General features: G+C 39.8%; 2 protein-coding genes across 6 annotated transcripts; one reads left to right on the forward strand and one right to left on the reverse strand.

Annotated features, from left to right (window-relative positions):
• Positions 1-1,265: 1,265 nt before the first annotated feature.
• unc45b (unc-45 myosin chaperone B) lies at positions 1,266-12,282 on the reverse strand. 2 transcript variants are annotated; one of them, XM_084024985.1, is made up of 20 exons: positions 12,175-12,282; positions 11,254-11,415; positions 11,115-11,151; positions 10,825-11,000; positions 10,545-10,634; positions 10,261-10,428; positions 9,936-10,101; positions 9,643-9,813; positions 9,358-9,529; positions 8,941-9,241; positions 8,596-8,690; positions 8,195-8,336; positions 7,969-8,109; positions 7,708-7,835; positions 7,456-7,522; positions 7,197-7,310; positions 3,119-3,234; positions 2,877-2,994; positions 2,644-2,799; positions 1,266-1,674 (listed from the first exon to the last, which is right to left on the reverse strand). In XM_084024985.1, exons 2-20 carry the CDS (start codon positions 11,413-11,415, stop codon positions 1,402-1,404), a joined length of 2,793 nt encoding a protein of 930 aa, XP_083881111.1. In that variant the 5' UTR covers positions 12,175-12,282; the 3' UTR covers positions 1,266-1,401. The 2 variants fall into 2 exon arrangements, with proteins under 2 accessions (XP_083881111.1, XP_083881110.1); XM_084024984.1 differs by lacking the exon at positions 12,175-12,282 and adding an exon at positions 11,900-12,037.
• Positions 12,283-13,468: 1,186 nt separating this feature from the next.
• On the forward strand, positions 13,469-26,482 carry kif2a (kinesin family member 2a). Of its 4 annotated transcripts, XM_084025488.1 has the most exons (22): positions 13,469-13,682; positions 17,619-17,713; positions 18,136-18,258; positions 18,577-18,628; positions 18,835-18,954; positions 19,211-19,255; positions 20,573-20,673; positions 20,819-20,914; positions 21,448-21,502; positions 21,626-21,788; positions 21,968-22,058; positions 22,183-22,246; positions 22,395-22,486; positions 22,579-22,721; positions 22,995-23,199; positions 23,316-23,426; positions 23,519-23,586; positions 23,803-23,928; positions 24,509-24,656; positions 24,735-24,836; positions 25,292-25,427; positions 25,524-26,482. In XM_084025488.1, the coding sequence occupies exons 1-22, from the start codon at positions 13,622-13,624 to the stop codon at positions 25,607-25,609; spliced, it is 2,283 nt and encodes a 760-aa protein (XP_083881614.1). In that variant the 5' UTR covers positions 13,469-13,621; the 3' UTR covers positions 25,610-26,482. The 4 variants fall into 4 exon arrangements, with proteins under 4 accessions (XP_083881614.1, XP_083881616.1, XP_083881615.1 ...); XM_084025490.1 differs by lacking the exon at positions 23,803-23,928; XM_084025489.1 differs by lacking the exon at positions 19,211-19,255.
• The last annotated feature ends 411 nt before the right edge of the window (positions 26,483-26,893 follow it).

Genomic DNA, 26,893 nt, shown 5'->3' on the forward strand with positions numbered 1-26,893 from the left:
ATGCAGATTTGGCCGTTTGCTGTTACTTTGTTTGTTTTTATAACAGAAAGCTAACTTTCTTATACGAGTAAAACACCGTAGCCTACTAAGTAGGTGTCATGTAGCACAACGTATTATTATTATCAATGTTTTATTTACAGCATACCGAGTAGTTAGAGCTTCTTAAGTTGTTTTTTTTACTTTTATTTATTTATTAAGTGATATATTTTGGTATGGAAACGTTACGGTAGCCTACATTAACCTACATTAACGCTTTTGAAACAAAACGAATTTTCTATAAAAAGCATTTCTTTGAAATAAAACAACAAGTACTGCAATCTAGTGCTAATAAGAGGTTAGCCCGTGTCCTATTTGGCCAGTGGAGTATCACTTGTATAACTCTGGTATTGATTTTGATCAACGGGGTTCTGATGGGGGCGGTCGCTGAAGAATAAACATGCTTTCAGGATGATCCACAATCGTGACCGCACAGGCTTTTCTATAAGAGTCATGTCACGTGAATAAAGCCTACACCAAAGTTAATATTAGATTTATAAACAATTTTCCAGGGTTGCCTTTTAGCACCATCAAGATAATTCTGGTTTAACATAGAATGACTTCTGGGAAGGTATAGAAACTCTTGTGGTGTAAAAATGTGATATACAGGAAACGTGAGGAAGACTGCCAGTAAATACAGACAGACGTTTTTCTTCAGAACATGAATGCGAAATTCTTCTCAGTGCCATGGCTTCTCATAACATCAGTCAATGTTTAATGAGGCATCCCAGCATTTACTTTTGAGTTACAGACCTCTTCACTTAAAGTTGGCTATCTGTGCATTATATTGAATTATTTTACAAGGAGTTGTCTTTTTATCACTTTTAAAACTTGTCCATGTAAGTGAAATGTATTATTAAAACATACTTAATGTTATAAATATTTCACTTCTGCAAGTGTGAAATGTATTTTAAACAAACATGTCACAATGTTTGTCTCAGTGTGTCAACACTGGATTTCATACTGGATTTTAGTTGTTTTACTTTTATTTCCAGTGTAGCAACATGGTTTGGTATTGGAATCACTGGGTAACATTACATGTACTCTATTGTATATAGATACATATGTTGTCATCTGACCACACAAATGTCAAAAAGGGGAACAAACACATGTAAACTGGTCAGTGTTTAAACATTCATTCACAGTGACAGCTCAGCACAAATGGAAAAAAATACATTTATTTTTCTCAAACAAAGAAGAGATGCATCCTGATGGTATATGTGCAATCTTTAGAAATTTGGAGCCAGGTTGGAGAATCCTTTCATATCTTTGATGTGGGAAAAAAAAACATTTAGAAAAATGTCTTTATTTAAAAGGAAATAATGAAGGTTGTTCATTGTTGTTGTTTGTCTTGGTGCCAGCATTTTAAGAAGGGCTGGTGAACGGTTTGATGAGACCAAGATCCATAGCTTTGACCAGGCATGTGCGTGCTACATCGATGACCTCCTGCCTCTTGGGATTGTCCTTTGCCTTGCCAATCACTGAGAGGATTTCCAGCAGCTCACTCTCCATCAGCTTCTTGGGTAGCTCACTGTTGTCCGAGTTGAGCATGTTGTAGACGACCACAATGCCACGATGCTGTACATTAGGGTTGTTATGGAGACACAACCTCTGCAGGATCTCAAGCCACTGGGTGGTCTGTTGGGAGAGATCAGTCAGTCATATTGATACAATGTGTGATGAATGAAAAGACACACAAGCTGCTTTGCAAACCTTGTGGTTTGGATATTTTTTAACATTTCCACTTTCAGTGGAATTCATGAGTATCCATTGACCTTTAAAAACGGTCAGTGGCTCTTGAGAAGCTTTGTAGGAAAATATTCACTGATGATGTAATACCAAGCATTCGCTCAGCTTGGCCTTGAAAATTACACATTATAACTGTTACTGGGATGCATAGGTGTAATTTATGGGGGGGATGGGTGGGTTGCAACCCACCCAATAATCCAACAGCCACCACAACCCACCCAACCCACTTGATGTTAAGTATTATAATCACAATAATGTGGTAGAATTGTCTGTGCCTGCTTCATAAGTTTCTGTGTGTTTCCATAAATATGTGTGAAATAAATGTTCTGTGGCCCTGTGATAGACTGGCGTCCTGTCCAGGGTGTACCCTGCCTTCGCCCAATGACAGCTGGGATTGGCTCCAGCCCCCCCGTGACCCTGAATACAGGATAAGCGGTAGACAATGGATGGATGGATGGATAAATGTTCTGTTTTTTATTTTCCTTTCTATATCTGGTCATATGACTTTTTCTATATTCATATGACACCACCACAGCATGAATATTCTGAAATCCCAGGTTGTTGTGAAAAAAGGATATATATATACATATATATATATATATATATATATATATATATATATATATATATATATAACCTCTGCTGCTTCCATTTTGACTATTCATTGTTCCTATTGTGTCTCTCACATGTCACCTTGTGTGCCATGTGCAATACTAAAATATTGCAGTACAATCGCAGCTGTGTGATGGGCCTGTTTCAGATATTAGTTTTGTCATCGTGTGGCTTTCAAAACACGCTGATGTGACACTACAATTCACACTCCGCAATAAAAGCACTACTGAATGCGGTTCTACATACCACCAGGGTGATTTTGTGGCAGAACTTCTTCTGAGCAGCAGTGAGCATGGCGAGAGCTCCTGCTGCCGCTATCTGAAGCGTGTCATCGTCCTCACCACATAGCAGTACCAGCAGCTTTAGCTTATCATTGCCATCTTCCAAATAACGATCTTGGACCTAAGACAAAAAGAGTAGACATTGTCAATGCACCCACACCCACATGGGTTTTTTTTTAGCTGCTTGGCTATTCTCACCTCTTTGCATGAAACAAGGTTGCACATGCATTCAGTGGCAGCCTGTCTGATCTGGTCATGTTCCTCAAACATGTAGTTCTCAATATCTGGCAGTGCGTTCTCTTTCATTATCTTTGATCTGCAAAACAGTCAAAGGTTAGAAACAATAAAAGCGAAATCTGCACGCAGCAATGTCACCTGTAGGAAGCAAGCTATTAGGTATCACAGTGACCATGATATCACGTGATGGTGAGATATGTTACCTTAGTTTTTCACTGTAGCCAGCCAAGTTGGTGAGGCTTCTCAGAGCTTCAAAGTTCTGTATTCCATCTTTGTCTGTGTGAAGGAGGCTAACTAAAGGTCGCACAACCTCATACACCTGTGAAACAAGAACAACAGAGATTTTAATTTAGAACAATTTTTAATTCTAAAGTATTTATATTAAAATATTTGTTGAACTTGTATGGCAAACACAAAAGCGGAAATACATATTTAATTCAGAAACATACTGAATTCTGAAAGTGAGTCATAACGTGATAATATAAACCACATACTGTAGCAGAGTTGCAGTCTTACACACCTCTCTGCGCCTCCTTTAGAGCAGTCACCCACCCAAAACCAAAACCACATAAGAACGGTGTCTGTCCCCCGACCAACCAAATTAATCAGGTCAAACAGAAGAGAGTTTTCACATGAAAACCTAATAAAAATTAGCACTTCTGATGTAGTAAAACAAAATAAGAGAATTACATGTGGACTCTTAAACATTAGATCTCTCTCATCCAAAGCACTATTAGTCAACGACTTAATATCAGATAATCATATTGATTTATTCTGCCTGACTGAAACCTGGCTGCGTGATGAAGACTATGTTTGCTTAAACGAAGCTAGTCCTCCCAGCCATATTAATACTCATATATCTCGAGGCAGCAGACGAGGCAGCAGACGTGGAGGAGGAGTTGCAGCCATTTTTGATTCAAGCCTGTCAATCAATCCTAAGCCAAAACTAAACTATAACTCATTTGAGAGTCTGATTCTCAGCCTTTCGCACCCAAACTGGAAAACAATGCAGCCAATTCTGTTTGTTATTGTGTATCGTGCTCCTGGTCCATACTCTGAATTCCTATCTGAATTCTCTGAGTTGCTATCAAGTTTAGTCCTTAAATCAGTTAAAGTAATCATTGTGGGGGATTTTAATGTCCATGTGGACTTTGTAAATGACAGCCTTAGTGTAGCATTTACTTCCTTAATAGATTCTATTGGCTTCAGTCAGAGTGTACAGAAACCAACTCACTGTCATAGCCACACTCTCGACCTCGTCTTATCTTATGGTGTTGAAATCGAAAACTTAATAATCTTTCCTCAAAATTCTTCTTTATCTGACCATTACTTGATAACCTTTGAATTATTGTTGCTGGACTTCACTCCTCTAGGAAAAAACTAATACTCTCGGTGTCTATCGGATAGAGCAGTAGCTAAGTTTAAGGAAGTAATTCCGCCAGTCTTGAGTTCACTTCCATGTCTTAATGAAACGGAGGACTTTTATGTTAATCTTAGTCCCTCCCAGATCGACTCTCTTATAGATGAATCTGGAAGCCTACTGCTAACGACTCTCGACTCTGTTGCTCCGCTAAAACAGAAAACTATAAAGCATAGGAAGTTAGCTCCCTGGTATAACTCACAAAATTGAAAATTAAAACAAAAAAACTGCGTAAACTTGAAACCATCTGGCGCTCCACCAAACTAGAAGAATCCCGCCTAGTTTGGCAGGACTGTCTTAAAACGTATAAGAAGGCTCTCTGTAATGCCAGAGCAGCCTTCTACTCATCTTTAATAGAGGAAAATAAAAACAACCCTAGATTTCTTTTCAGTACTGTAGCCAGGCTGACAAAGAGTCACAGCTCTACTGAGCCATGCATTCCTAGAGATCTTAGTAGTAACGACTTTATGAACTTTTTTAATGATAAAATTCTAGCAATCCGTAGCAGGAGTTTTAGAACTAGCATTAAGACCTGATATATATTTAGACTGCTTTTCTCCAATCAACCTGAACCAACTAACGTCAATGATCTCTTCTTCTAAACCTTCAACCTGTCTCCTAGACCCGATACCAACCAGGCTACTGAAAGAAGTCTTACCCTTAGTTAGCGCGTCGCTATTAGATATGATCAATGTGTCTTTATTAACAGGCTATGTGCCACAGTAATTTAAAGCAGCTGTAATTAAACCTGTTATTAAGAAGCCTACTCTAGATCCAGGGGTTTTATCAAACTACAGACCAATATCAAATCTTCCTTTTCTCTCTAAGATCCTTGAGAAAGTAGTCGCCAATCAACTGTGTGACTTTCTCAACAATAACAGTCTACTTGAGGACTTCCAGTCAGGAGTACATCATAGCACAGAGACAGCTCTGGTAAAAATTACAAATGACCTTCTTATTGCTTCTGACAAAGGACTGGTTTCTGTACTTGTTCTGCTAGATCTTAGTGCTGCATTTGACACCATTAACCATGAGATTCTAATATATAGACTGGAAAAATTAATTGGCATCAAAGGAAACGCATTAAGCTGGTTTAAGTCCTATTTATCCAATCGATCTCAGTTTGTGCATGTCAATGAAAAATCCTCCAGGCACACTGAAGTTAAATACGGTGTTCCTCAAGGTTCTGTGCTCGGACCAATTCTTTTCAACTTATATATTCCTTTAGGCTACATTATTAGAGGACACTCTATAAACTTCCATTGTTATGCTGATGATACTCAGTTATATCTATCGATCAAGCCTGAAGAAACCTAATCAGCTAATTTCCTGATGTTAAACTCCGATAAAACGGAAGTTATTGTACTTGGGCCTAAACTCCCCCGAAGCTCGCTGTCTAAAGATATAGCGACTATTGATGGGATTGCCATCGCCTTAAATATTACTGTAAGAAACCTTGGAGTTATCTTTGATCAGGACCTGTCCTTTGACTCGCATATTAAACAAACCACGAGGACAGCCTACTTTCACCTGCGTAACATTACTAAAATTAGGCCAATGCCGTCTCAAAAAGATGCAGAAAAACTCGTCCATGCATTTGTTACCTCAAGGCTGAACTATTGTAATTCTTTATTATCAGGCTGCTCTAATAAATCTCTTAAATCTCTCCAGCTGGTCCAAAATGCTGCAGCTCGTGTTCTGACTAAAACTAGAAGAAGGGATCACATTTCTCCTGTATTAGCTTCTCTGCACTGGCTGCCAGTAAAATCCAGAATAGAATTTAAAATCCTTCTCCTCACTTACAAGGCTCTTAATGGTCAGGCACCATCATATCTTAAAGAGCTCATTAAACCCTACTGTCCTTCTAGAGCACTACGCTCTCAGAATAAAGGGTTACTTGTAGTTCCTAAAGTCTCCAAAATTAGAACAGGGGCCAGAGCTTTCAGCCATCAAGCTCCTCTTCTGTGGAACCGTCTTCCGGTTCTGAATCGTGAGAGTAGGCTTAAAACCTTTCTCTTTGACACCGCTTATAGCTAGGGCTGGCTCAGGTTTGCCCTGAGCCAGCTCTTGGTTAAGCTGCTTTAGGCCTAGACTACTGGGGGATTATAGTGACACACTGAGCCTCTCTCTCTCTCTCTCTCTCTCTCTCTCTCTCTCTCTCTCTCTCTCTCTCTCTCTCTCTCTGTGTATGTTCCACGGAGTCCCTGTGCTCTCTTGCCTAGCAGGTCTCCCTGGACCGTGGTGGAACCTGATCCGGACTGCACCGATGTTGTGGTCTTGTTTGCCTCTTACCGCCTGTATTTTTAATTAAAGTAATTGACTAAAATCGGCGTCTCTACTGTCACTAACTTGACTACTCCCGGGATCACTCCCGGGAGTCTGGCTATGCTTTCTGGTCCAGCAGACCGATGCAGACTGCTAACTGGCCTGATGCTGGAAACACCACATTGTAACCCAAGGGCCTGGGCTGCACGAGATTTCTGCCTAAAAGCCTATTAAGGCAGTTTTTTCTCGCCACTGTCGCTGTAACGCTTGCCCCTGGGTGATGTTGGTAATTTGAAATTGTGTTGACTCTTGAAATTTTGAGCGTATTCTAGTCCTGCCCAATGTGTTAAGTGTCCTGAGATGACTTCTGTTGTGATTTGACACTATAAATAAAATTGAATTGAATTGAATAAGACAATCAGAAATGCTAAATGTCTTGTCCATCATCTCCCAGCATAGAGGGACAAAGAAACATGAACAAAGGTAGGCAATGTCGGGAGACAAGGGGAGATTAATGTGTTACCATTCCATTCCCATTACACATTAAAGGGGATTGCCATAGACGTAAACAAAACCATCACTGCTTCATGTCTTACCCTCTCACCAGGGAAGGCAATTTCTGGGTTGGAAATAGCTGCAATCTTGGCAAGGGCGTGGCTGGCCTTCGTCTTCCCAGCATCTGTCCCTTCCAGAGCAAGTGGTATTAAAGCCTGAGGGCAGAGCCAGATGTGAACAACAGTGGGCATATTTTGCAATAAAGGCGTGTCCAGTTTCTGGGGAATTTGGGGAATTACTTCTACTGTGACTTTGTGTCATAGATTCACTTATACGTTGGTTTCCAAACCTTTCACTCACCTTTCCTCCACCTTGGGCTACAATAATACCACGATCTTTGGGATCCATTGACAAAGCCAAGAAAACTCTGAGGATAAAACATAGAACATAGGTTTAACAATCATATATTTCTAAGCAATGTTGCAATTTAAGGAGGAAGACAAAATAATTTGACAAGAGCTTAGAGGGCAGCAGTCATGATATGATTACATGTGACGATCATATGTGTTTTGGGGGAAGTTTTATGACACATCAAACTGTTTCCACACCCACCTTGACAGCATCTCTTTGGTCTGGTCGGTCAGGATTGAGCTGTCTGCTTTGACCATGACAGCAAGAGCTGAAATGATTCCAGCCTTCAGGAGCCTTTTCACTCTCTTTTCAATGAAGTCCTTCTTGTCCTGAGAAAAGAAAATATACAAAATGTGTATGTGTAACCACTTGAGTAACATTACTCTGCTCTGCATGTGTCAATTTATAAACTGTGATCTCTAATGAAGTGAATGATTTAGTTTCATTTTCTTTCTCTTTTACCTTGGGGTGTTGCTCAGGCACATGCTGCTTTGAGAACTTGGCTAGTTGAACCAGTTCAGGCATGATGTCCTTCTTTTCATAGCAGTTGGTGCAGTTTACCAAGGTGCAAGTTACTGCATATATGATCGTCTTATCCTTCGACTAAAAACACAGACAAATGAGAGAGGTTACTTCTAATATACAATCAGATGCACACTATGTTTCCTCCTGTCTGTTATTGCCATACCTTAGCCAGTTCAAACATGGCTTTCAGGGCAGCCTCGTCCTCAACAAAGTCATCTTTCACGTCAGCGTCATTAGTCAGATAAGCTAGACCCTCAATAGCCCACTTCCTTGTTTTGGTATCAATCTTTGGATTACAGAGCCACCTAGAGGGGTAAAAATGGAAAGTGATGATGGGAAAGATATTGCAAGGTACTGTGACATTCTGGTACTGTATACATATTGTAAGGAATTATATCTATTTTGCATCACGACTAGGTAATTAAGTTATTTTTTAGTACAATATTTAAAAATACTGATGCTAGTGTAAATTTAATCACAGATTCTTTACACCGTCCAGCATTTCTAGCTGTCATTGTGAATAACCTGCTAGTTTCTAGCAGTCACTTTACTCTATATACTCACTTTCTGCACTGCTTGGCCAGCTTCTCTGTGGAGCCCTCAGCAAACTGCCTTAAACCATAATCATCACCTCCAGCTGAACCCAGTTTGCAGAGACCCTGAAGAGAACGTGGATATTAGCATATATACCAAAACTTAAAATTTGTATTATCTTGTATAGTCAAATTAAAGTCCTATGTATCAAAGTGAACAACATGACTTCAGAGCTAAGTGCAACAGTAACTGCTTACAATGTTTTCACTTTATGTTCACTGTCTTGTATTCTTCATTATGGCAACAACAAAAAAATGAATGATATAGTTCTACTCTATTCCACTGTTTCTGTTCCTTGTTTTTTGGGAGACTCACCACCAGCGCACGTATTTTAATCTTCTCATTGTTGGTCTTCTTGTAAATGTCCTTGAGCAGTGACACGCCGTTGGTGATGATAAAGGAGGCGCGGCTCATCTTTGAGGAGGAATGAATCAGTGCCTCCACAGCAACCATCTGGTCTACCTCACGTTCGGAGCCACACAGTGCCACCATCATCTCCATTATGCCTTGCCGTCCAACCAGGGCGTTACCTACGTCAAAAGGACCCTGAAGCAGCCCTGAGATGGTGTTAATAGCGTGGATGGTCTTGTCCATGTCATTAGGGTCAATTTTGGATCTGCGGAAAAGGAAGGCAAGACAAGGATGGAAATGAAGGAATTATAGGGCCAGTTATGTTGTCTAACTTTTGGCTACAACACTGCTAAATGGTGAATCTGTATTTTATGGACGCACTTGATGTATTCATCACAAATATCCCTGAAGTTGTCTCTCTCTGGGTCACATGTGAGGTCGTCGTAGAGCTTGTTGAGGAGCACGCTGGCAATTAGCTGTGAGTTCTCTGTCAGGGGCAGCTGGTCTGGCAGTTCGGGAACCTGACCACACACTTTGAGGATCTTCTTCAGGCCTGGAGAAGAAAACACATGTATATTATCTGGTGAAAACACTTTGTCAGGAAGTCTTGGATGCAGCACTAGACTGTAGCTCAAACCAAATAGATGATGCAGCTGCCTGGCTCACCGTGGTCAATAGTGAAGAGGGTTCTGGTGTTGTCTCTCTCTTTCTTGTTATTACGAGGTACATTCATGCTCAGGAGGTTCAGTGCCTGGTCTCTGCCATGGCCAGACACCTTCTTACTTGCAACCATCTCCACCAGAGAGAGGAGAATGGTTTTCAGGTCTTTAGATGCATCTGTAGATGGAAAGGTAATAAGCATTTTACATACTTTACAGTCTTTAATTCTATGGGGTTTAGGTGAAGATAAAAAAAATGACTTTTTGTTACAGATGCGGATGATTCATATTCTGTCTCACCCAAAACCAAGGCCTCTTCTTTCCCATATTCCCTTTTGTCGCCACCAGTGAGGGAGTCGTTGATGCACTGGAAGAGGTTGCAGGTGGCCAGTGCGATCTCCTCATTGTCAACAGCCATGATGCTGCACATCTTATCAATGCCCACCAGGTGAATAATGGCCATGGCCTGTTCAGGGGTAGTGAAAGAAATAAAACACTGAGTACATGGCTGTAGATTTAAAGTTTGATTGTTTGAGAATGACAACACAGTTGGCATCGTTTCCAACTCTTTGATATTCCCTTTCACTTTGCCTTAGTCTGACTCTTTTTCTCCGAGTATGCTCACCCGAGCTTTGTGTCCTGTGCACATTCCTGACAAAGTACGAATGGCAGCCAGGATCATCTCATGTTTGCCTGTCTCGATCATGGAGAGCAACAGAGGCACTCCGTTATTCTGGAAGATTCTCTCTGCTCCGGCATCCTCTCTTGACAGCACAATCAGGTTGTTAGCAGCCTAGACATTAAAGAATAAGTACCGGAAGTGAAAGTCACAAACAAGAACAAATATGCTTACAAACAATTAAAACTCGTCATTTACAGTTTTCATTTCACATTACAGAAAGTACCCACCTTTTCCCTCTTGTCCTTTTCCATTTCATCATCAAGGAGAATGTCAAACATGTTCTGTACCCTTGAATCGGTGGAGAATGTTGTCTTGAGCTGTGGACAATCAAAATGAAACTCATGATTTCCTTATGCCACAACTAAAGCTATCTGAACCAAACAGATCTGATGTTTCATTCATTGTTGAATACATGTAACATTGCTGAATCGCTGAATGCATTTATGCAAAGAATGAGTGAAGATCTTCAACATGGAACTGTGGGTGTATTATTCTTTTAACGCTGACCTTGCCCTGGATTTCTGCTCCCAGCCTGCGGAGAGTCTCCAGGAAGGTCTTATTCTTTGGTTCAATGGTGGCACATCTCTGCACATCTTTGAAAGCCATGTCCAGTTTTCCTAGCTTTTCCAGGGCTTGGCAGCGCCGGTACAAGGCTTTAATATCTGCTGCATCAACATCAATCGCTTTATAAGAAGAAGAAAAAGTTACATTATAATGAGCTTGTGGCCTTTGGTTTCAGTTCATAATGATTTGTTTTATTGTGTCATTAATGCTATTTGGTTTGATTATTACTTTACCTTTAGATGCATCAGATGCTGCATTGGTGTAGTTTTCCTGAAGAAAGACAGAAACATCCAAATACAAATGTAGATTTACCAAAGACATTGTAAATATAATCTAGTTTTGTTATGCTACATGCTATACCAAACTGCTTACCTTTTTTAGGTAGCATGCAGATCGGTTCCTGTAAATAACAGCAAGCACTTTTTTGTCCTTGCAGGTCTTAATGGCTGTAGTGTAGCAGTCAATAGCCTTGTCAGTATCTCCTGCCTGGAAGTGTTTGTTCCCCTCATCTTTTAACTGGATCGGGTCTCCCATCTGGTAGAAACAGGGTTGATAAGTTATGACATCAAATCTACAGATCCATTAACTTAGGTAATATCATGTAAAATTGAGGCCACAAGTAACGTTTGATTATACAACAATGTCTGTGTGATCAGTAAATGAAATGGAAATGCAGAATTTTTACTCATAATAATAATAATAATATGATAAAGCCACCAAAGCTTCGCATACATTTCAGCATTGACTTTCAACAGATTTCTGGATTTAAACACAAAAATGCAATTTCAAATAATAAGCACAATTTCAAACTAATCCTGATAACAGTTTCACTCTTTGTCAGTTTAAAGGTAAAAAAAAATAAAGATTAGAACAGAAATATAATAGCAGTTCAATATGTATGACATGTATATGCATGTGTAGGTCTAAGAAGCAAACTGTACGGACTCATATTTCACACAGAAGTCATCTGTTCGCATACCAATATTATTTAAAAGTACAGAAATGTTTTTATTCTTACCATTGTTGGTAATCAGTGTCTTGCTGACCCAAGTCTCTCATAGCAAATGGCCACACACATGTTATCTCTAACTTTAAATGGCCTCCCCACAGGCCTTATTTGGGCACGGCCTCATACCCCAGTTGGAGCCTTGCAACAAATGCCACTTTGCCAATGGACAGGCACCATGTCCTATCATCTAATCAGTCTTTCCCCTGCTTATCCTAAGCATGTCCTGCATACCTGAAATGTCACTCACATTAATAAACAACAGAACTGTGGAAGCTGTACAGTACCTTAAGGATTGGGTGTTTTGTCTCTTGCTCTGCGTAGATGGTCTGGACCTCTAGTCCCTATTGTTTGTCACAAACTTTCTCTCTGGTAGATAACCCCTCCTCACCAACACCTCATTTATTTTTGTAGTGGATCTCAATGAGGTGGGACCAAACCAAAGTGGACCATCCATCACACGAAGGGGTTCACTGCAAGCGCACTAACACCCCAACGATCAACTTTGTACCAAGTGTTAATTAATAGACGATGATTACTTGTGTTGCAATAACTAACCTTCCAGTGTCTTTGAATTATCCAAGACTTTATGAATAAAACACATTTTCTGTTCAATTAAGTCTGTAAGAGTGAACCCCTCAAAGGTGGTCTGCTCCTGACAATGTCTATTTAGGGCAGTGACAGCTGAGAACTCACCAGCACACATGTCTGCTGTGGCAGGAGGGGGGTTTAAAAGACTTGAGTGTATGGAGGCAGTGGGGGTGGACAGCTGCAGGACCAGGACCACAGATAACCCTGGTAGCTTCTAGAAAGAGAATGATCTCGAGCCATAGCAATAGCGAGTCTATAGCAGTGGTACATACAGTAAAATCTACCAGTGGAATGCCAGACATTTGATGGCAAATGGATGGGAATTTAAGAATGTCATAAAGGACCTAAATGGCAAACTAGATATGGTGCAGATATTTTGATGCACACAATAGTTCATAGGAAGTGATCATACTGAGTCTTGTGGTGCAGTGATTGAAGACATGACTAACTCAAATACTCTTGTACTTTTATTAACAAGAAAGTTAAACAGTACCATTTAGATACTAGCAGTAACATCCCTCAATCCAAGATGAATCTTCAAATTTTAGAAGAAGGAGACAGTGGATAGAGAGGGATTTTAACATACATCTGGTTAATTGGTTCAAGAATATATGAGGAAGTTCTTTAATAAGTATCTAGATATTTTTACTGATGGGTCAAAACTAAAAAATTGGGAGATCAGAAGCAAAATCAATAATACGTGTTTAACAATTTGGCAGGAAATCTAGAAAAAATAAAAGGTAGATATTGTATCAACATTCTCACACATGAAAAGAGGATGTAGAAAGTTTAGCGTGGAAAGAAGGGAAGGATGGTAGATATGGGAAGTGAGTAGATGTATTTCAATGTCACAACAGTCATGAAAGCATTATGTTACACACTTCTGTACAGTAGGTGGCCACATACCCCTTTAATTTTGGTTTGTAGACCGCCATGAAATTCAAGAAGAAGAAAAAGAAGAAGATTTTATTTTGAAAATGCCGGACCGGAAATAGCAAGTTCTCGGTAGCTACGTAATGCTAGCACATTCTATTGCCTGTATCTTCCTCCTCGACCAAAGACTGCCAAACACAAGAAGCTGCATTCGCCCTAGCCATAATAAGTCCTTAATCCTGTTTCTGTTTATTGTTTAAGTAATGTAGAATGGCGTCGTGTTTTGGGAAGATTGTCGTTGGTACTTATGTGGAGATAAAGCGCAGTGATGGTAAGTTTCGCCCTGTCTATTCTTTCCCCGTCGCACTGTGCAAGTTGTTAAGGGATCTTTGTTGCTGCGGTGCTGTTGGATACAGCGACGGTTGTTACTGGCTACAGAGCCTAACGTTCATGTTAGCTGCACGAAAACATTCATATTAGCTGTCAGGGTGGAGTGCTTGAACATGGCCAAGCCTTTGAATGGGTTCTCATCTTTGTTAGCTAGCTTCTCGGTTATTCAAGAGACATTTGCTGTTAGATGTTAATGTATATCGTTCGAGAACACCAAATGCTTTCAACTGGAAATGAACAAAGCTAACACACAAACGTTAGTGCCACCCTACAGAATCATCAAAATGTTTTATTCTATCATGGAATTGAAATTTACATTAGCGAAGCTAGCTCAATTGCTAACCAAGCTAACATTAGCTATATAGATATGCACCAACGCTAGCTTGTGATTGAAACGGCTAACACAGGCTAATGTTACCGGCTTTATTATTATAGCAGTAAGTTAATGCTGTAGCGAAGCCTAATTATCATCCATTTAGTTGACAAGTAAATGTCTTATTGTCTGCAAAGTTAGTTTATGTCTAATATAACTTATTAATTATTATTATATATAACTTGTTAATTTGTTTAATACGTTTTATTGACCCAAGTAAACTGACATCAGTTATGAAAACCCCTCAAAGATTTTGAGCACAGAACAAAATGCTATATATTGATTATAACACCATACCGACAGACGAATCCCAATATCTTACTTATTATATTGGGTATGTAGCCAATGGTGTTTTCGGAAACGTTCTTGGATCACCTCTCAACAATTGATCACATTTGAAAAATATGTTGTAAATTATGTAAATTATGCCAATATAAAGTTGAAGTCAACAAGCAGCAGTGTATAAAACGCTTATGCCAGCTCTGCGCTTACTTCCTTACAGACGTACTGTATATTATTAGCTGCCATCGGAAAGAAGCTGGGATTACAATACACTCACTTCAACTTCATCCTTTTTCCAAGGGTTAACAGTGTATTCATCAGGGAAACAGAGTGTTGACATGTTGTTTAGCTCTTCTCTACATGAATGTCAGTTTTATTCGCCTGTCCTGTGTAGTTGTAGAGCATCGCTTCAGGGGCAGGCAGACAAAAAGATGACTGAAAAGTTTGTGTTATTCCCATTACCAGGATTAGGCTACACCCTGTTTGCTTTAACCCCTTAAACAACAAATATGGTTTTGAACAAAACTCCTGCTGTTGTATTGGTTGTTGTTGACAATTATGTCCTCAACTACATCATCACCGAGGCATTTGATTATACAGTACTCGGTACTATCAGTCAGGGGTGAGATGTGTGAAAGGAACGCTCAGCAGGCCTAGAGAGAGAAGTGGTTCTGTCTAGCCATTTCCCTGCTGGTCGGTGTTGCATCCAGACTAGGGATTGCCCTCTCTCTCTCTGGGGGGTTGGCGTAGGGGCTGGTTCAGATTCAAGCCAGATTCAGGCCACCACCCCATCTGTTGAAGCCAGCTCCTTAGATTCTGCCAGGAGTCTCTCTTGCTCGCCTGCAGGGTTTTTTTTTTTTTTTCTGCCACAGTCAGTCCTGATGAAAACAAGATCTTATCAATACTTATTTTGTGCTATCCAGTAGATACAATCAAGTTATTTTGTTTGCTGTTTTTGCAATTTTACATTCACTTTTCGGCATGGATTGTCTGTATTGGGTATTAATTTTTTTTTTTGTGAAACACAGCAGGGTTAAAGTAGAGCACTAGAGAGACATATGTCACCTACCCGCTAAGTGATTATGGACTGCATCGTATTTCTCAATCTGCAACATGATGACACAGTTATAGGACACGCGTCAATGAGTGCCTTCGGATTTGGAGTGAAACTGATGTTTTGAAGGCTTTATTTGCTCCTTTAGGCTTAGCTGAGCTTGAAGCACCCAATCTTAAGCCCCTTCATCTGGCCTTCTGGTAGGTGGCAACCTACCCATTCAGACAGGTTTTGGTATACAGTTACAGAAAGTGTGAGTGGTGTGTATTCAAGGAAGATGGAAGCAGGCTGGTACACTTAACTGATTTCTGAAGAGAAATTAAATGCTCAATTTCATCAGCAAAGTCTACAGCTACATCAGAGTGTGTCTGGATCTTGTTGTTATGCTATACAGTGTCTGCCACAACAGGACTGTTGCTGTGCCCTCGAACCTAGCTGAAGGCATTTTACTTATGCTGAAACAATTACTGATTAAATCACTAGTCAACTGGCATAAAGATAATCAAATCTGATCATTGTTTAATAGTGTAATTTGTCAGTTACATATACCAAATGGATGGGAGGAAGTTTTTACTCTGGAGTTACTTGTTGAATACAGTTGTATGAACCAATAGGAAGGCTGTGCTCTTATATTTAACCATTGACTTTAGCTTAAGGAAGCAGCATTGATTTGAAGGGCTTTGCCTAACCCTCTGTTGTCACCGTAAATCCTCTGAGTGCTGCAGTCACTGCAGCGTGGCGTGCTCTCAACACTCTCCTTAAGTAGAGGTGTAACACCAAGCGCCACGTGCCTGTTCCAGCCACCTTTACTGTTGCCAATGTGGTTTTGTAACATACCGTGTCAGGCCACAGTTGAAGTGGGTTATTTGCACTCATATTCACGTCTGGCTGTCTTTCCGCTGTGTAGACCTGGCAGATATTGGCATAGAAGTTACTGAAGTATACTTAAGAAAGTTGCATGCACAGTCTTACAGGTCACATATTAAAGGAAAACTGGGATAAATGTATGGAGATCAGCAATCAATGTTAATGGATTAAAGGTATGCATATCAAAACCCCACTTGATTTCCTAAGTGTAAAAAAAATATTATTTTGTTAGTCAAAAATAAACATGTGACATGTCAACCACCTTAAGCTAAATGGTCCTGATCTTCAAACTGCACAAAGGATTTTACCCAACTCACCCTGTTTTAAGACACTAGATGTTAAGTTTTAAGACACTGGGCTGCTAAATAAAACCATTCTACGATAAATGTTCAGTAGTTAAGTACACTAAAAGCATCTTTGCTGGCTAGATCTGTGTGTCTCTGAATAATGGATATAGAAAGATGTTTCCCTTGATGTTGCTGAGGATTTTCAGCATAGAGTCGGAGCCACATAGACAAGGATGGGTGGGCTGAGCAGGCGCTTTCCAGCTGGTATAATTACACTGCAGACAGAGAGGCAGAAAGAAGCATACAGGCTTGCTACAGCAGCTGTACATGTCTCTATAATCAGTGATTCTGTCAAACAGTTCATTATCAAACATCCTGGTCAAATCTTAAAAACTTAACGGACCTAATTGTTTCCTGATGTTCGATGTGTTGTCGAAATAAAATGTGCTTTTGGTTAGTAGTAATGTAAGAACTGACATTATTTGATTTACCAGGGCATCATTCAACATTGCACTGTTTAACAGGTCATTTTCATAATTTTTAGTGAGGTGTTTCGTACCAGGTGATGAGTAAGATTGATGACAATATTAATGTAGATAGTAGTAGTAATAATAGTAGTATTTCATATCATAATGCAACGATTACCGGTAAGATAAAAGCTGAACAATAAAATAATTACCACCCAGCCCTTTTTGCAGTGATAATGCAGCTTGAATAAGCTTAATAAGCCTAAATAATCTTTTTTGAACAAAAGAAATCAAAATTAAAAAGAGGGAACACAAATGCATTTGTATTTAAATTTAATTATCCATGTGATCTCTTTTTCATTATTAAAACATGAGATGGAGGGAAGCACGTGCATGGCCATTATCACTCCACTTATAAACGTTTCAAATATGTCTAGCATTGTTGCTACCAAACGAGCAAGGTCCTTCAAATAATTTATAAACACTGCTGTCACATCAACTGCCTATCTGATGTTTGTGTTTCCCCTGTCTGTGATACCTTTTACAGGTCGGATACACCAGGCAATGGTGACCTCCCTGAATGAGGACAACGAAAGTGTCACAGTGGAGTGGATAGAAAACGGAGACACAAAAGGGAAAGAGGTAAATTCCCCTTTAGTACCGCTCAAAGCACCATCATGCGCTTTTTTTTCTCCACAGCAATAAATAATGCATTCAAAGACATTCAGGAGCTGTGATGATTATGCAACCAGCATGCGTGTACTACTGTTCCACCAGACATTACCCGCTCTATATTGATGTTCACAACCAAACCAAAGATGCTCTATAACAAAGATTACTCATCACAAGCTCGGCCAGTGGTTTGGTATACTATGTTGCATAAGTGGGCACGGTCATGGTGTGTTTGTGTTTTTACTTAACTACATTTATTTATAATGAGTATATGAAATACAAGGCATTGTTATACAGTAAATACACGGTAAAACACAGGACACGCAGTGTGAAATCAGTGAATTTCCATTTATGTAATCTGTCGGTATTAAAACGTCTTTATTTTTGTACAGATTGACTTGGAGAGTATATTTGCACTTAACCCGGATGTGGCTCCAGATGAGGAAATTGCCCCTAGTCCAGAGACTCCACCCCCACCCACACCCACATCTGTGAAGGTCAACAAAATTGCAAAGGTGTGTACCGGTTTGCCACCCTGTTTGGCAACAATTTAAACAAATTGGTGCAATATGATTTGGATGGTTTCGACAAAAGCACAACATCTTTCATTTTTTCTTTTGATTTTCTACCTCTGTGTGAGGAAGAGTACATCTTAAGTGCTTAGACTTTCTCAGCTAGTTATGTGGCAGCAGTATATAAGTAAAATGTATATTTGTTTACATTTTCAGGTCCAGGACACCAGTTTAAAATATGTTAAAGTGAACTTAGGAATCACTGAAACCCAATGCTCTTATCTTAGAATATGTTACTGTAGCTTTTGTTTTTTCTTGCAGAATCGTCGGACGATAGCACCTAAGAATGATACTCCGTCCAGGGATAGTAAAGGTTTGTTTCATGCACTTCTCTGGGTGTAGTTGGATTATCCTCTCATCATATCTTGCACTCATATTTCAAATTTACAGGAATCATAAAAAAGGGAATGATCAGTACATAAAAAAACACACCAGTGACAAACCAAACAGGTTTTATTTTGTCAGCAGCATGCAAGTCAAAATGGTTCTTTCATAATCTTTGGGTTTTAATGTTTTCAGTTATTCCGACCCGGGCAAGACAACCACAACCTCAACAACCAGAGCCTGCACCACCACCACCCCCATCTCTGCAGCCGACACAGCTCACTGCAGCTCAGACACAACAGCAACTACAGAATGGTAACATGATCAAGACAGTAATTAACCTAAACCATGATCTAACCACGACCTTTCTCCAGAAATAGTATTTTCAGGGAAAAAGGACTCAAGTGAAATAAATCCCTTGGGGTTTAAATGCAAACTCCCGATATGATTTTTTAAAAATGTTAATCAAATGAATCCTGAAAAATCACTTATTATTTACAGTATTTTTAAAACATTGATTTAGTAATCTGTAAAACTATTAATGTTTTTGTTGACCACATGTTTATCACAGAATCCTCACATCACCCGATATCCCGAAAGGAGTTGGGACAGCTTTGTATGTATCACCTGCATGTTTCCCCTGCCCTCGATGCTTTATGGTGATTCTAATAGAATTCCCAATAGAAACGGAGAGTCCTCTAGTCTTAAAAGAAGATTGCACATCCAAAATGTCTGCCAGATACTACGTCGTCTGTGGTGTGGTGGTGAAGTAGCACAAATAAAATCCATCCAGCAGACAGGCTTTCTGGGTATTAGACGGAGAAAAAAAATGTTGTGCTGCTGGTTGACTGCGCTGTCTTTTCCCTGCTGTCTGATTTCTGCTGAGTCACACACAAGCACACACATAAAAATGCCTGTGGCACTGTGTGTTACTCCTCAGGGCTCAGACAACATCTTAAACCTGTTCCTTTATCATCCAACTGCTCACCTGTCGTTTGATGATTTAAGAAGAGAAGGAGGGAAACGCCTTGTTCTCCCATCATCTGTGAAACGGAGTAACCCACAATTAGTTATGGTGCTGTATCCCTCCTACGCTACCTTGTCCTGGTGCTGACCCAGATCATCTTCTCCTCCCAGATTTAAGCAGATTATTAATCCCTCTGCTCTCATAGTCTGTGTTTCAGAGACCGGAGCTAACGGCAGGTCAGGACTGTATTACAGAGCTTCAGACAGGCTTTTCCGTGGGAAGCAGCCAGCTAGGGCTAATCAGATAACGCTGATTTGAGAATTTGCGAGCAATCAGAAGTGTCTTTCTCACGTTTCTTCTCTCTTAATATGGTTATTAATAGTTTGTGATTGACCTGACACAACGCTGATCTCTGGGTGTGCTTCGCTGGGAAATTTGGAATAAGCTTTGTTTGATTGCTGGTTGATTTACACAATTTTTCGAATCATGATTTGATATAAAAACGGCTCTAATTGTATTTGGTGTGATTGCAGTAATATAAGGCACATGTTTTACATTGGGAGTAGTGTGTTTAAGCAGTCTCATGATCCAGTTGTGTTTTAGGATGCTGTATAGAAGGCATAAATCCGGAGAGAAGATTTTGAACATACTGTAAAGGCCTTTTGTTGGTTATGTAGAGAAAGAAGCCAGTGTTGTCCTGGAGGCGCTGTGTGCCAGCCACTGCATCCCAGTCTGTGAGCTGCTTTCATCACTGTTCCGCTTTATTGGAAATAGCCCAAAGTCTCTCTTATGTTTGAAGGACTACCATGAGAATGGAAACTCTCACTGAGAGAAAGATACTTCTCATGCCGAGGGTAACGACTGAGAAGCTATTAAAAGAGGGATGACTATTTTAAAAAGAAAGGCTTTTGGCATATCCTGTAAAAAAGGCAGTAGAGTTACTTGTTTGTCTTGTCTTCATGGCAGCGAGGAGGAAGTCGAATTGCGTGAAGGAGGTGGAGAAACTGCAGGAGAAGAGAGAGAGGCGCCGGCTTCAGCAGCAGGAGCTCAGGGAGAAGAGAGCTCAGGTACATCAATATTATTCAACATTATATTTATTGAATCTTGGCAAATAACATTCTTGATATTGAGGTGATATGTTGAAATACATAAGAAATTACCTATTGGTGAATAAGCTGGGAAATGACTTTGTCACTTCTTGCCCTCCTTCAGGAGGTGGATACCACCATCCCTAACTATGAGATCATGTATATGATCCGAGATTTCCGATCCAGTCTAGACTACCGGCCCCTGACCTCAGCAGATCTGGTGAGTAGATGTAGCTTTTCCGTATCTCCAGATTATTAAATGTTGGGCTATAAGTCCATCCATTCATTTTGAGTATTTTCCTTGTCCCACACTTATGCAAAAATACATTTGCCAGTAATTGTCTTAATTGCATATTTCTCCATTCATTACACAAATCAATATAATAACCAATTCAAGTTATAAGTCAAGAACTTGCATAAAAAAACTGATTCTCCAGTTTAGGGAAATGTTTTCCATGACAAACAGTGATGAAATGAATCTGTGTTACAGCAATCCTCTTGAATTTCATGTCCAGTATTGATCTGATCAGATCTTTTATTATAATACATAGTTAGTTTTTAAGAAAAGATTATTGATTATTATTGTTTGTTTTTTTTAAATATCTATAAATGAGTTGTTGAATTATTTGACTAATCAAAAAAATAATTGTTACATGAATTGATAGAACCAATCGTTGGGTGCAGCCCTGGTTATATGTTGACCCTCATTTAACTACCATATGATAAAATGTCTATTTGTGTTGTACCGTCCAGATTGAAGAGCACAGAATATGCGTATGTGTGAGGAAACGTCCGCTCAACAAGAAAGGTAAGGTCTTATATTATATATAATATTGGTCTCGTGACCAATCATTCTGTGTTGTACTGTTATTCAAAATGTTTTCCTCAAAGAATTAATGGCATTGAAAGTCTTTCCTCTGTTATGTTCCAGAGTTGGCAATGAAGGACTTGGATGTGATCACCATTCCCAGTAAGGATGTGGTGATGGTTCATGAACCTAAACAAAAGGTGGACCTGACCCGCTACCTGGAGAACCAGACCTTCCGCTTTGACTACGCCTTTGATGACACAACCACCAACGAGATGGTTTATAGGTTCGTAACAACAAATCAACTTACTTTTAGTAGCTCACAGAAGTTACACCTGACTAGTAAACAGGATAAGGAAAAGGTGTTATTTTACAAAACTGAATTGATATGTTTCTTATTTTACTACATAATGTTTAGATGTTGTGTCTTCGTTATGCAGACGTTGTGTGTTCTGTCTCCTCCAGGTTCACTGCTAGACCTCTAGTGGAGACCATTTTTGAGAGAGGCATGGCCACCTGCTTTGCTTATGGGCAGACGGGCAGTGGAAAAACACATGTGAGTCACACACAATGACTCCTTCACAAAGCCAAACCTACACCACTTGCTAGGGATAAGAGCTATGGAGTTTTGCTCTATTACATGGTAAAATACCTACATTGTGTTGTGTACTGTATTTTAGACTATGGGTGGAGATTTCTCTGGGAAGAACCAAGACTGCTCTAAAGGAGTTTATGCACTAGCTGGTAAGTCAATGAGCTGATGTTTTCGGGGGATTATTTATTGTGTTCTAATGAGTAAATGGCTTCAAATATCATTTCTTTGGTTATAATATTATGAAGAGTTTGCTTTGCTCTGTTGAAATGTTTTGATCTCTCGTGTCTTTTCATCCAGCCCGGGATGTATTTCTCATGTTGAAGAAACCCAACTACAAGAAGTTAGATCTACAAGTGTATGCAACCTTCTTTGAAATCTACAGCGGAAAGGCAAGTGTTATGTAATCGCATGCATGTTTTTTTTTTTTTTTTTTCCTCATAAATAAAGCATTAACCAATGCTGACTGTGTATGTGTTGTTAGGTGTTTGACCTGCTGAATCGTAAAACTAAGCTGAGGGTGCTGGAGGATGGGAAACAGCAGGTTCAGGTGGTGGGCCTTCAGGAGAAGGATGTCAAGTGCACAGAAGAGGTGCTCAAACTCATAGAAGTGGGCAACAGCTGCAGGTATAACAACAGAAACGTTGGCATTCTATATTTGGAAGTATTTCAAGACATAGAATTCTTCTATTTATTTATTATACCCAGAAAATTACACGTATTGTTGTTATCCATGGAATGAGCCAATCAATTATCTTGCAAATGTCTTTTCATATTAGCAAATTACAGAAATTCATAAACATATCTTGGGCTTTTCCCTCTCCTGCAATTGTTATTTTCTTGCTCTCTTCACCCTTATTTGCCCTTTGTTAATCTTTGTCTCCTTCCTCTCTCTCCAAGAACATCAGGGCAGACATCAGCCAACGCCCACTCATCTCGCAGTCACGCCGTTTTCCAGATCATTCTTCGAAGGAAGGGGAAGATGCACGGCAAGTTCTCCCTCATCGACCTCGCAGGGAATGAGAGGGGGGCCGATACGTCAAGTGCTGACCGCCAAACTCGCCTGGAGGGAGCCGAGATCAACAAAAGCCTTCTGGCCCTAAAGGTTTGTGGACAACAATGGCAGAAGCTCCGTTTTACACACAAAGCATTTTCTGCTACTTAAATCACAAATGGCTGTTTTTGATTTATCATGCGACGTGTCTCTGCTTTTTTTTTAAGGAGTGTATCAGGGCTCTTGGACGTAACAAGCCTCACACTCCGTTTAGAGCCAGTAAGCTCACCCAGGTCCTCAGAGACTCTTTCATCGGGGAAAATTCACGCACATGCATGGTCAGTTCATTGCCTTAATTAATTAATTAATATCCTATATCCATGTCTTCCAGATGGTATTAATTTAAATGATCTTCTCTTTCTCTGCACAGATCGCAACGATATCTCCTGGTATGACATCCTGCGAGAATACCCTCAACACATTACGCTACGCCAACAGGTGGGAATATGTTGACATACTCCAATGACTGTGGCTTTTGTATAGATTGAAATGATCCCTACCAATTATTTATTGATTTATTGTACATTTCTCTGCCTACTCTCAGTAGTTCTGTCTGACTCTGTTGTATCCCTCTCCTTTTCCTGCTTTGTTTCCCTCTTCTTTCCCAACCACTGCTCTTCTTCTGTGCCTTGTGTGGCTGGTGGCGCCGCGTAGGGTGAAGGAGTTTGGGATTAGTCCATCGGACATCCCCTTCTCCCAGGGCAGTCAGGGGAGTCGCCCTGACCACTCGCCCACCAATACCTTTGAGTACGATGACTTTGCTGCTACCTCTCCCAGCAGGTCAAGCACTCCCCAAAGCACAACACTACACACACACACACACACACACACACACACACACACACACACACACACACACACACACACACACACACACAACACAATGCATGCGCTCATTCCAGGTACTTATTACATTATGACACATCCATGAGCTCATTTTTCATTCACTTCATCAGCTGTTCACTGTGGGAAAACCTCCACCGTCATCTTATCCTTTCTGTGTTTCATCTGCATGACGTGGTGCTTTTCATCTTCCTTCCTTACTTTGACTTCTATCTTTGGCTAAACCGTTGACATGACCTTTTTTCTTTTCCTGAAAACCCATACATCTGTCTGTCCATGTGGGTATATATTTTATTTGTTCTGTGGTACCACTAACTGTGAAAGCTCAGTGTGTTTTATTGCACAGGTGAACTGAATGTGTCTGTGAATCAAGTTAGCATGACTTTATATTCATAACGCAGTCCTCTTTCCCCATGCATGATGTCACTGCTATCTTGATGCTACCATCCTGTGCTGTTTGTGAATGCCTTTGAACCCCACAGTAAACCCTGACCAGCTCAATGCCCTTCCTCTACAGAGTAAAGGAGCTGACAGTGGACGCCAACCAAGTGATGGAGGGGGGTCGACCCAACATCCATGCCGTCAACCAGCTGGATCTTTTGGACGAGGACTGGCTGAGTATCTCGCCGCAGAGAGACGACCTCAAACTGCTCTGTGAGCAGAATGTAAGTGTTTTTATTTTTTGTGACTGCTGAAACCATGTTAAGTCTGTTCCCTTGTTGACCCTGTCAATATGTTCCCAGGAGGAGGAAGTCTCTCCCCAGCTGTTTACCTTCCACGAGGCAGTGTCTCAGTTAGTGGAGATGGAGGAGCAGGTCCTGGAGGACCATCGAGCTGTTTTCCAGGTCAGAACACAGAAAATATACACAATTCTTTAAATATTCACTCACATTTTTATGTCTATACATGAATAGAGATGGTTTATGCTTTTAAGGACTTTGGAATTTCCAAATACATTGATGGAGGTGTTTAAATTGGATGTGACTGCTGAAAATGATGATCTGATTATTTATTCCTTTTTTTCTTATTGATTTTTTTGGCAATCCAAAAATCCATTGGCATGAGTACAGAGAATGTTTTTACACTTCTTAACAGTTTGGTTAGCAACTGGAAAATTTTAAGTCAAATGAGGGATCACCTACGGATCAACTTTCAGGGAGCAGACCTATGTCTAGCTGATTAACAATACAGTGAAGCGTGAAGGCAATAATAATCAAGAGGTCATTCTTCTGTGCTTCTGGCATGATTTAATCTCGAGATGTCATACACTAAAGATGCACTTGTGTGTGTCCTCTGTCAGGAGTCTATCAGATGGCTGGAAGATGAAAAGGTGCTGCTGGAGATGACCGAGGAGGTGGATTATGATGTGGAATCGTATGCCACTCAACTGGAACAGATCCTAGACCAGAAGATAGAAATCCTCACTGAGCTCAGAGGTATGACTGAAATACCCGTTCGGCCCATTGTCGGCAATCCATCCTGTTCCAGCAAATGCTTATTAACTTTTTTTTACAATCACGTCTTTTCCTCAGATAAAGTGAAGTCCTTCCGCTCTACACTCCAGGAGGAGGAGCAAGCCAGTAAGCAGATCAATCCCAAGAGGCCACGTGCTCTTTAGAGACTGGAAGAGGTTTAAGTGGCACACACAGAAGCATAACCACTAGATGTTCGGCACAACTTAGGCTGTCCCTTACAGCTGTGAGATTCTAATAAAAGGACTGTCTCATGTACCAAAAGGCTCAAGGAATTGCATTTATTACGATCCCTCTCCTAACAAAACTGGCTGTTCATTTACTATGGTCTCTTTAGAAAACTTAGGAAGGAAAATAGTTGTATTTCCTTCGTGGAGAATGTTTAGTCTCCCCTCTCTGTTCTTATTAAATTATTTTCTTTTATACTTGTTTGTACTTTCTTTGAACAGAATACTTTTGACTTGGTTTCAGAAGAGATCTTCATTGAACATGTTTTTAAAGTTTACTGTTTAAAACCAGCATCGATTTGATTCCTGAACTGATTTCTGGTTGCTCTGGCTGACATGTCTGCATGTACACTCTGTGATAGCGTATGTATGCCATTGTCCTCAGTTTTCATACTTCTAGGTCCTCAGTTGGCATTGTAAAGTCATCTTATTATAAGTGGTCTCTTCTCTCTTGTTCTTCCTTCTCAGACCTTTTACCAGATTGGAATAAGCATTGAACCCCAACATGCTTCTTCCTCTGTTTCTTTACCTGTGTCCTTGAGGTTTTTACATGTAGTTTGCTTCAGTTTGTGCCATGTCATTCTATGTGGCAACCAACTTAAATGCTCTTACTTAATGTAAACCATGTTTTCCACCCCTATTTAACACTTTGTTATAAAACTGAAACTAGAAAAAAAATCTGCTATTAATAAATGTAGTGAAGACCACTGATCTACCATCGGTTATGTTTCAGTGTTTGCACCGGATGTAATGCTGGATGAAGTAATAAAGATTCATGTGTTTCATTAAAAAGGCTTATGTGATGATGAATTATCCAAACACAAGGAAAGAAGTGCTGATGAAGCTCTTGTTGATTAGTTTGTTTTAAATAATTTTTTTCAACATACTATGAGTTTTTTTACTTCTTTCGACATACTATACACAGCTTATTTTTTTTTAACTTTTTTCAACATACTATGAGTTTTTTTACTTTTTTCGACATACTATACATGACTTATTTTTTTACTTTTTTCAACATACTATGATTTTTTCCCCTTTTTTTCGACATTCAATACACAGCTTATTTTTTTTAAACTTTTTTCAACATACTATGTTTTTTTAAACTTTTTTCGACATACAATACACAACTTATTTTTTTTAAACTTTTTCAACATACTATGATTTTACTTTTTTCGACATAATATACATGACTTATTTTTTTAC

Source organism: Eutrigla gurnardus, assembly GCF_963514095.1.
Source record: "Eutrigla gurnardus genome assembly, chromosome: 13".
NCBI lineage: Eukaryota > Metazoa > Chordata > Actinopteri > Perciformes > Triglidae > Eutrigla > Eutrigla gurnardus.

Bases quoted from the DNA above. Each gene is read 5' to 3' on its own strand.
- unc45b (XM_084024984.1), bottom strand. The intron at 9,242-9,357 runs GTGCGTCCATAA...CCTTTTCCGCAG, and splicing joins ATTTGTGATGAATACATCAA to ATCCAAAATTGACCCTAATG. The intron at 8,337-8,595 runs GTGAGTATATAG...TTACCCCTCTAG, and splicing joins CTGGCCAAGCAGTGCAGAAA to GTGGCTCTGTAATCCAAAGA.
- kif2a (XM_084025488.1), top strand. From the start codon at position 13,622: ATGGCGTCGTGTTTTGGGAAGATTGTCGTTGGTACTTATGTGGAGATA. The intron at 19,256-20,572 runs GTATGTATCACC...TCTTCATGGCAG, and splicing joins AAAGGAGTTGGGACAGCTTT to CGAGGAGGAAGTCGAATTGC. The intron at 22,722-22,994 runs GTATAACAACAG...TCTCTCTCCAAG, and splicing joins GAAGTGGGCAACAGCTGCAG to AACATCAGGGCAGACATCAG.